Below are 10694 nucleotides of genomic sequence, written 5' to 3'. Positions count from 1 at the left end.
TTCAAAAAGACAAAATCTGGAAAGAGGAAATAAAAAAGAGTCATTTCAAAATTTCAAGGACCTTCCATTATTTATTCATTGACTAGGACTCTACAAGAAAGAGCCAGCACATGTATGAAAAATTGATCGGCTACCAAGAAAGAGCTACCACATGTATGAAAAATTGATCGGCTACCACATGTATCAAAAGTTGATTGGCTAGGAGTCTACAAGAAAGAGAATTGATCGGCTACCACATGTATCAAAAGTTGATTGGCTAGGAGTCTACAAGAAAGAGAATTGATCGGCTACCACATGTATCAAAAGTTGATTGGCTAGGAGTCTACAAGAGCGAGCTACCTCATGTATCAATTTTAAGGAAGAGCTACCTCATGTATCAATTTTTAGAAAGAGAAATTAAAGATCTAGGTTCATTGAGGATCGTCGGCCATATTGGGATTCTAGAGATGATGCAGAGAACCATGATTTGGTGGTGGGATTCACAGCAGGCATGGCTCCTCCTCCTTTTTAGTAGCATGGCAATGGTAATGTGCACGCTGGTTTCCTTGAGTTTGGCAAGGAAATTCAAAGCAACGCTGCCCCCCGGCCCTCCAGCGTTGCCTATCATTGGGCACCTGCACTTGTTCGGGCGGGAGCCACATCGCTCCCTCTGCGACCTCAGCAAAGCGTATGGGCCTCTCATGTTCCTGAGGCTGGGCTCCGTCCCTCTCCTTGTGGCTTCCACACCAGAAATGGCCAAGCAGATCTTGCAAACCCACGACCAGGCCTTCGCGTCCCGAGCCCACTTCGCCGCTGCCGACGCCGTCTACGGCTCATGCCCGAGCATCACTCATTCCGTCCCCGGTCCATACTGGAAATTTCTGCGCCAGCTCTGCGCCACGGATCTCTTCACCACCAAACGCCTGGAGAGCTTCGAACCCATCAGAAGGGAGGAAGTAGTCGCCCTCTTGCGATCTGTCCTGGCCGACAGCAACAACGTCAACAAGCTTGTTTCTGTCCGTCCCTTGCTGCAAATTGCCACCAACAACATCATCTCCAGAATGGTTGTAGGCAAATCGTCTAACGTTGTGCATCCGGTGATGGAAGTAATGGAAGCCCTGGGCGTTTTTAATTTGGGTGACTTCTTCCCGTTGCTGAATTGGATGGATTTGCAAGGCTGCGTGAGACGTAGCAAAGTCGCCGCCAGCAGAATGAATGCCGCCTTCCATGCACTCATTGACGACAGGCGGCAGCAGAGAGGAGGAAAGTATGACCCTCCTGTGGACGTCCTGGACATTCTGCTGTTGGCCTCCTTGAACCCCCCCCAAAATATACAAATAACAGACAACCATATTACGACAGTGCTCTTGGTAATGCGCTTTCTCTTTCTTCTTCTGACATTTCTGAGCGTAAATCATGTTGGGTTATTTACCTGAACTTTGTTGTTTTAACGTGCCTCGCCATTAATATGTTGGGTTGTGATTCAACCTCCATCCAACGTCAGCTTAATGCAGTCGCACCAAGATAATCATTGAACTTGCTTCATAGACAGATAGAGATAAGGAACTCTTGCAGCTTCAGCTCTTGAATGGTTAGTAATGGCGTCCATACTTGCCGATTGTATTGCTGTAACTGGCATACTTTTGTAACAGGACTTGTTCGGAGGAGGGACCGACACATCCTCAGTCTTGATAGAGTGGGCGCTTACAGAGCTATTGGCAAATCCTATAAAGATGAAGACTGCAGAGGAAGAGCTGGAAATTGCAGTTGGGAGGGCACGCACGGTTCAAGAGTCAGACATCCCTAATATGCCCTACTTGAGGGCAGTGGTAAAGGAGACTATGAGATTACACCCGGTGGTACCATTCCTAGTACCACGTGAGTCAACTAAACCATGCCATATCTTAGGCTATGAGATACCGGCAAAGACCCAAGCTTATGTAAACACATGGGCGATAGGCCGGGATCCTAACATTTGGGAAAAGCCTCTAGAGTTTTGGCCAGAGAGGTTCCTTGATAGCAACATAGATGTGCGTGGCCAACACTTTGAGCTCCTACCCTTTGGATCGGGCAAGAGAATGTGCCCTGGCCGTACCTTAGGCCTGATCAATGTGCAAATCATTCTCGCAAGCTTGCTTCAAGCTTTCACTTGGAATGTTGGCCATGAGCTCGATATGTCGGAAAATTTTGGTCTTCTCATGAACAAGGCAAAGCCCCTACTTGCAATGGTAACACCTAAGTTATCTACATATAACTATGAAGCCTAGAAGTAAGTCCTAATACATTGAAAAACAAGCCCTAAATCCAATGCTAACCTACCTACTTTGAATTTAAGCCATTTTTGTAAGCGGTCCCTACTCTCTTATATTTTGTTGTTATGTTTGTAACCTGTGGCATTTGAGCTTTTCTCGAGTGGATGACTTAACAAGAAACATTATATTCTATCATAACAAGTTGATTATGCTTTTATGGATGAACTCTATGTACATTGAAGACAAATTTAGGAATTTTGGGAATTATTCGAGTCCCATTTCTTATAGGATTGGTTGGAAACTCGGTATTTTTGTGTAGTTTGAGCTAACATCTATTTGTTGGTGCACTCTTTGTGCCATTAGATTATTCTTGACACAACTATTTGGCGTATTTGTTTGTAGTTGTATAGATACATACGTCAATGCAACAATATTGGAAGGACAAGGAAAACATGACACTAAACTTAATTGAGATTATACAATACCTTTCATATGAAGAAGATAATGTTAAATACTATCTCCACTTTGAGACATTGAAGTAAAAACATGGGCTTTATTTAATTTGCCAAAAGAATTCTAAATATCACTTAAAAAGGAATCTTAGAAATGAGAGATCTCTAAAGGGTGTAGTGTTAGAAACAACAAAACAAAAAGTAAATCTCAATGACAGTAACAATGTGCTAAGTTTACGATTGATCCACAGATAAAAACCCATCTTAGACACTATATCAAGATTATAAATCATGATATATATGCTCAAATTTGAGGGACATTGAAGTAAAAACATGGGATAATAATGCCAAAGAACACTTGGAAAAGGAACCTTAGAATTGAGGGATCTCCAAAGAGTGTGGTGTTTAGAAACACCGGAAGCAATCAAATTTCAATGAGAGTACAAATTGTATCTCAAACATAGCATTTTCTCATGTATTGCTCCAATACATACAAAGTTTCTCTATCATAAACTGCTTCATTTACTAAAGTGTTGCAAGTATACTCCCGTTTGTTCTTTGCATAAATCCAACCAAGTAACCATGCGCTGATTGTTGTCTCCAAAAAACTTTGAAGCTCCTCTATATTTTGATTGCACATCTTTGGAAAAATCAAGTAGGTTCAGGCATATTCCACATTACATTGTAGAGGGTATCATAAAAAATTAGCGTGTTATTTCCATCTAGGTCATGAAAAATTCTCCATGCTACATCCAAGTTTTTGTGGTATACAAATCGATATCCAATTAGAAGATTCATCTTTTAACATGCTGCCTGCCCTGCTATGACCTTAAACTTTTGATGGTGCCGAGAGGAAAGCACAACTCAAGAATGCATCGTACTCCGGATGCATACCTCAAACCATTGCATACAAAAATCAAGGAAAGTGAATGCATCTTTGCGAATCAAATGCCAAACACTTGTATTCTCTTCCACAAGATGCATATGTTTGGCCCAGTCTGGACATACATCACCATGTTGCATCTCAATGGTCTGAAGTAAAACACCATTGAGTTCAAGTATCAATACTCTTCTTTGTTTCCTTATTATATCTGGGGGTGGTGGAACTCTTTTGCTTCTAGGTACATGAGCACCAATGGTTGGTGCCACCTCAATAGTAAGTTTTCTGTACACTTGAAATCAAAGCTATATGCTTCAACATATCCTGTTGAAAACAAAATGTATGGTTAATGGACATTCAAAATTTTAAATAAATATATTATGTGCCAACAACATAAATTCATCCATGATATGGATGGTCTTAAACCTTCATAGACAAATGCTCCAATACCTCAGAAGTTCAACCAAAAAAATAAAAGAGCCAGTATATTGTCAATGCTAAATTTCATCAAATTTATTGAATATGATGTATAAAAGATTTTCACTGTTGAGATAATTGAGTCTATCCAAATTAAATTATAATATTCATAGCCTTACACCTTGATAAGGCAATATCTTCAATAAAAAACAAACACATCTTCATTGTTTGCAATCAAATTGCAAATATTGACAAAAGAGATAATCAAATGACAGTAAGTTTGGAGGCATTTGATTGCTTGATACAATAGTGTAAAGATTTGGCTCGTACAATCCAAAAATTAGACCCATCTAAGCACATTGTTTTGGCCAAAGCCTAAGTCTATCTTATTGGCTTTTAGTACAAAATGGCTCCAAACATTCTGCACCCAACAAGTCTTGATATTTGTGCAGATCCCATACTTCAAACTGCACATTTAGACCTCAGAAATGGTTTCCTTCGACCTACAGCAACAACTAGTATGGGTTAGGTTGGAATCTGATTATACTGTCACTCAATGTTTAATGAAACCAGACATTATCCTACCCATAAGCTCAAGTAAGCCTTTTGTAGCCTTGATATGTATGCTTTTGCTGCAACTCCACTTATGAGATGACCACGATCATATCCCAAGCGAGTAGCATAAGCAATAGCGTGTTGATCACTCAAAATCCTTCTTTTTTGTAACACACTTTTAACAAGCTTAGCTGGTCTTTGGATAGTAATGGTACTCCAGCTTTGGATGCCAACATTGCTAGATCCTTGCTTATGGATTCTACTTCTCTTTTTTCCCCTCTTGATTGGACATACTTTAGCTTGTCACCATACAATGGTAAGTGTGAAGATGCACAAGATGAGTTTTCCACTTCATCTGAATATTTGTTGAGCTCTTCTCGCAAAAATTGGGAGGTGAATTGGAGCCATTCTTCCAGGACATCTTGAAAATCGATAAATAAATTATGACCATGTGTGATAGGAGATTGACCTAGCCGATTAAGCAAAATAATAGACCTAATGTCATTTGTATTATTTAGATTTAAAAGGTAGGGTAGAAGGTCATTGCACAGTACATAGTCATGCCCTCCTTGAAAACTTTCAGGGAAGAGACAGTTGTCTTTTGGATTAACACATCCCTTGAAAGGGCTATCATCAATAAGCAATGTATTCTTCTTATTGCAAATATCTTGGCACTGATTCCAAACCTTGAGTAAAGGTTTAAACATAGCCTCAACAGTAGGCTTATCTGGCCTATACACTTTTCCAAGATTATGGATATAGCATTCTTCTTATCCCCACACCACAAAGAAATGATATTTCTTATGTGCATATTGTTCAAGAGTGCACAAACATTCTTTTGTAGCATGGTGGACCAAATACCAACATGAAAGTACTGGCAAATCTCATCCAAAAATTCAAAACACTCGGGGCGAATAACAACTGTGGTGTGACCAATATCAATTCAAATATAATTTATTTGTGGATGCCTCTTCTCTTCCTTGTTGAGTAAAACTCCATTAAGATCAAGTATAAGTGCATGTTTCTTTATGGTGATTGCACGAGGAATATTTTTTGCATACGATAGAGAAGAATGATAACACTTTAATGTGTTTACATACTTAACAATGTTAAAACAAGTGATCCTATATTATCAATGAGAGCTAATTACAACAAAACATCCACAGGTTTAATGTGTTTACATACTTAACAATGCTAAAACAAGTGATCCTATATTATCAATGAGAGCTAATTACAACAAAACATCCACAAGTTTACTTTCGTTTCATGCTCCCATACTCATCTATGATGACGATGGCTCCTAGACTTGATTGCATTTCCCTATTGATTGGTGAAGATTGAAATACTAATCTATCTCCATCTCTCTCAAAAGAATATAAACTTCCTAGAGGCCTACTCTTTTGTGTATCGGAACGTAGCTCCTCAACACGTTGCTCTATTTCTTGCGCACTTAACTTGTGATTGTTAGAAGCAGCTGTACCTACAAAAACAACTCTCGCTGAGAAACATACTTTTTAACACACAAAATTGTTGAATAAATCATCTTAAATAACATCCTATTGAAAAAGATCTACCTTTAGTTTTCTTGGCACCCTCTGCCTGCAGAGTCCTTGATTTCAACTATTCTCTCTTTATTCGTAGCATATGCAGCCTCGTCAATTTCTTCAACACCCTCCACAGAGTCCTTGATTTCAACTATTTTCCCTTTATTCGTAGCATACGGTAACCTCATCAATTTGTTCGACAATCTCTTCTTGTCTCTCCTTGGTTGCAAAAGTCTCTTGAAGCTCTTCTTGTCTCTCCTTGGTTGCAAAAGTCTCTTGAAGCTCTTCATTAACTTTATTTTTATTCTCACTAACCTCAACATTAACTTGCAAATCAGGAATGTCCTTGGTCTCTTTAGTCCTATCACTTAAAGGCCTTGAAGATGTTTGCAAAGCTGAATCATCGATGTGATCTACCTCCACCATGTTGTCTTCATTATTTCTAGCATTTGAATCATGAGAGTTGATCTCTCTAGTAGGGCTTTCATGATGATGTTCTAGTTGAGCAATGTTATCTTCGTCTTTCCCTTCTTTGTATATATCTGTAAGATTAAAATAAAATGCTATTTCTTTTAGGATTTAAATAATACACCAAGGCTAATACAATACTAGTCATTTTTATATCTACACATATACTTTGTATCCAAACTTAGATTACTCAACATTGATTGATGTACCATAATGAATTACGAACCACATTGCCTGTCCAAGACTTTCACATAAGGGTCAAACTTGAGTTTGAGCCTCACTTACAAGGGCAAAGTAAAGATCGCTCAACTTGAGATTGTGCCTTGTGTTGGAAGACATCCCCAAGGTTGGACATAAGTGGAGGTACGGCTCAAACTTAAGTTTGAGCCTCACCACTACACTAGGATATGGAGTAAGTGTAATTTCTTAATAGTAAGTGTGCGTCATCATTTGTATTAAGCTCAAACTTAATTTTGAGCCTCACTGCTACACTAGGATATGGAGTAATTTCTTAATAGTAAGTGTGCATCATCATTTGTACCAGACGTTGGCATGAAATAAAGGATAATTAGAATAGAAATATTCACTTTAATAGAAAAATGTTAAAAGTGAATCCAAAAAAGCCAATGTATTAATCAAAAGACTAATAATTATTTCAACAAATCCACACTTTGAACAAGACCTATGTTAATATTAGTTGTTGATAAGCTCCTTTCAATGATCGCCATTCATTGTACATTCATAAGCACTGTGAATGCACTTTTCTACCTTTCTTTGGTTGAGATCTTGATGGGCTATGAGCATGGAAAGCGTTGTTGACATCTGTATCCCCAATCTTCTCAACGGCTATAGCAACCCCAAAATTTGAAGCTTCCGTGGCTTTTGCAGTATCCAATATATCATCGTCATTCCCACCTTCATCATCATTTTCATGCCTTCCAATATCTTCAAAATTGTCTTCGGCATCCTCATCGAATAGAGCATCATTCCCTTGGTCCTCTTCATTCCTTTGCCCTACATCTTCAAAGTCTATAGCATCCCCAACTTCTTTATCATCATCTGTGTCATTTTTGTTGTCAATATCATCACCTTTGTCTTCCTCCTTTGTACTTGGCAGGTTTGTACTTGGCGGGTCATCAATGTGAAGATTTTGAAGGTTCTCTTTTTCTGCATCATCTAGTGTTTGCTTTTTTGTGCCGCCACTTGCACCACACCACTCTTGCAAGGACGGGTGACCGTCTAAAAGAGCAGAGCACTTTGATTCTAATGCCATCACTTCCAAATCATCTTTGCATAAAGCAATACATCGTCTCTTCTTTAGCAAGCTCTCCTCTAGCACAACTCCACCACAATATATCTCTCAACATAGCTGTGTTCAGGACAAAACCCTGTGATGAGACCATCAATAAAGCCTTTGTCGATGAATTCTCTATTTTGGCCACTAGAGCCTGAGATGAATACATTTTTTCTGAGATCCTTATCAATGGCCTCAAACTTGTCAACCTTGCTGATGAAAAGAATAACAGTTGCAATCTCAACTGTTCCAGATGTCCAGGCATCATCTTTTTGTGTGTGGATCACGCCAAATTCATAGTGCACCTTTGTTGACTGGCTAGAAATCCCTTCGATAAGCATTCCAATGGTGATGAAATCAACAAAACACACAAGAATATATTCATATTGTGAGTTGAGTGTGTTCAAAGCAAGTGCCAACTTGGAGAAAAATTCTGAGAGCTGCTCCTTTGTACCATGTAGGTCCATGATTGCCAGTTGAAATGGTACATGCTCTTCACTACAGAAGGCTATAATCTTTGTCATATCAAAACCCACCCCCTAATTGTCCAAGGAATAGACTCAGGTAACAAAACAAAGGACTGGTTGTAGCTCCTCAATCGATTATACTCATACTCCCCTAGCTTATATGTCTCACACACCTGTTCCCAAGTCATCTTTTCCCTTGTCAGATCAAAATAGAAGGCGGCTATTGCATCTTTGAGCACTCGATCTATTTTTAGCTTCCAAGCCATCTCCTCCATATCCATTCTTTGATGGGTTTGCTTTCCCTTCAGCAATATTCTCTTGTCAATAAGTGCTATTTGAATGTCCAAAACTTCACTCTTTTGAAGACCTAAAATGCACCTAAACAACGTTGAGCCTAGTGTGACTGTTCTTCCTGGTGCCTGTGCTGAGTTTGCGCACTCTTCAAAGTTGGAAGTTTGGGATTTTGATCAAGACCTTTAGTTTGAGTTTCGCCCTTTGTATTTGGTAGCAAGCCTTTTGCATATAGCCTCATGATCTTAACCCAATTCTGCCATACATTATCATCACATAGAAGCAAGTGTAAATCATTTTTGACAAAATTCTTATGTAGTGTGTGCTCTATGGTCTCCACAAAGGCCTGCAAAGTTGCAAAGCAAGAAGTTAGCCCCCTTACTATAGATATCACAAAATATTAGGAGGAATCATGCATCTATGGGTTTTCAATCATTTGGAGCTTATGCTCAAACTTGAGTTTGAGCCTTGCTAGTGCTAAACTAGTATATAATGGTGATGCTCGATCTTAGGTTTGAGCGTCACCTCCGTATGCAAATCTAGCACTTGCAAGTGAGGCTCTAACTTAAGTTCGAGCCACAATTAGTTATGCAAGTGCTAAAAATAGGTGATACTTTCTAAAAACGAGTAATACTTAGCATATTTAAAAGATTCCATAAAAAAGCTTTACTTTTTATCTTTTTTCATAAAAAGTGGTCTACACATGCGTACAACACCACCAAAAAGCTCGTAGACCATGCTCAACCATCTATCTAATAGAAAACCAGGTTCTTTGTAATATTTGAAACCTGAAGTGCACATCTGCTAAGTATTTCATTTTGCCATCCTGCATAGACAATGACACTTTACTAACGTGCAGAATGGGATGTGCAGTATCATCACCTATTTTTACATAACCTAGTTTTTTCATTTTTTGCACATCTCTAAACTACTCACCACCATGGCTAGTAATGTGGCTAGAGGTGCCAAAATCCACATACCAAACATCTCCAAATTCTGATATATCTCCTATTGCAGAACTAAGCATATGCTGCATCACAAAATAGCTGCTCACTTCTATATCTCTACCTTGTTTACTTGATGATGCAAAGTTGTCTTGCTGTAACGTTCCAATTTTGACATTGATTTTCTTTTTAAGTGATATTTAGAATTCTAGTGTTTGCTTTTTTGTGCCGCCACTTGCACCACACCACTCTTGCAAGGACGGGTGACCGTCTAAAAGAGCAGAGCACTTTGATTCTAATGCCATCACTTCCAAATCATCTTTGCATAAAGCAATACATCGTCTCTTCTTTAGCAAGCTCTCCTCTAGCACAACTCCACCACAATATATCTCTCAACATAGCTGTGTTCAGGACAAAACCCTGTGATGAGACCATCAATAAAGCCTTTGTCGATGAATTCTCTATTTTGGCCACTAGAGCCTGAGATGAATACATTTTTTCTGAGATCCTTATCAATGGCCTCAAACTTGTCAACCTTACTGATGAAAAGAATAACAGTTGCAATCTCAACCGTTCCAGATGTCCAGGCATCATCTTTTTGTGTGTGGATCACGCCAAATTCATAGTGCACCTTTGTTGACTGGCTAGAAATCCCTTCGATAAGCATTCCAATGGTGATGAAATCAACAAAACACACAAGAATATATTCATATTGTGAGTTGAGTGTGTTCAAAGCAAGTGCCAACTTGGAGAAAAATTCTGAGAGCTGCTCCTTTGTACCATGTAGGTCCATGATTGCCAGTTGAAATGGTACATGCTCTTCACTACAGAAGGCTATAATCTTTGTCATATCAAAACCCACCCCCTAATTGTCCAAGGAGTAGACTCAGGTAACAAAACAAAGGACTGGCTGTAGCTCCTCAATTGATTATACTCATACTCCCCTAGCTTATATGTCTCACACACCTGTTCCCAAGTCATCTTTTCCCTTGTCAGATCAAAATAGAAGGCGGCTATTGCATCTTTGAGCACTCGATCTATTTTTAGCTTCCAAGCCATCTCCTCCATATCCATTCTTTGATGGGTTTGCTTTCCCTTTAGCAATATTCTCTTGTCAATAAGTGCTATTTGAATGTCCAAAACTTCACTCT

At 39.1% G+C, this 10694-nt stretch overlaps 1 protein-coding gene across 1 annotated transcript; it reads left to right on the top strand.

The window, feature by feature from the left end:
* Positions 1 to 329: 329 nt before the first annotated feature.
* LOC147617870 (cytochrome P450 76C2-like) lies at positions 330 to 2432 on the top strand. The gene is made up of 2 exons (XM_086776122.1): positions 330 to 1349; positions 1632 to 2432. Exons 1-2 carry the CDS (start codon positions 372 to 374, stop codon positions 2244 to 2246), a joined length of 1593 nt encoding a protein of 530 aa, XP_086632248.1. The 5' UTR covers positions 330 to 371; the 3' UTR covers positions 2247 to 2432.
* The last annotated feature ends 8262 nt before the right edge of the window (positions 2433 to 10694 follow it).

The sequence above is a fragment of the Cibotium barometz genome, chromosome 36, assembly GCF_041138505.1.
Source record: "Cibotium barometz isolate CiBa-2024 chromosome 36, ASM4113850v1, whole genome shotgun sequence".
NCBI lineage: Eukaryota > Viridiplantae > Streptophyta > Polypodiopsida > Cyatheales > Cibotiaceae > Cibotium > Cibotium barometz.
Note: the sequence above shows the minus strand (reverse complement) of the source record. Positions and strands in the feature narration are given on the sequence as shown.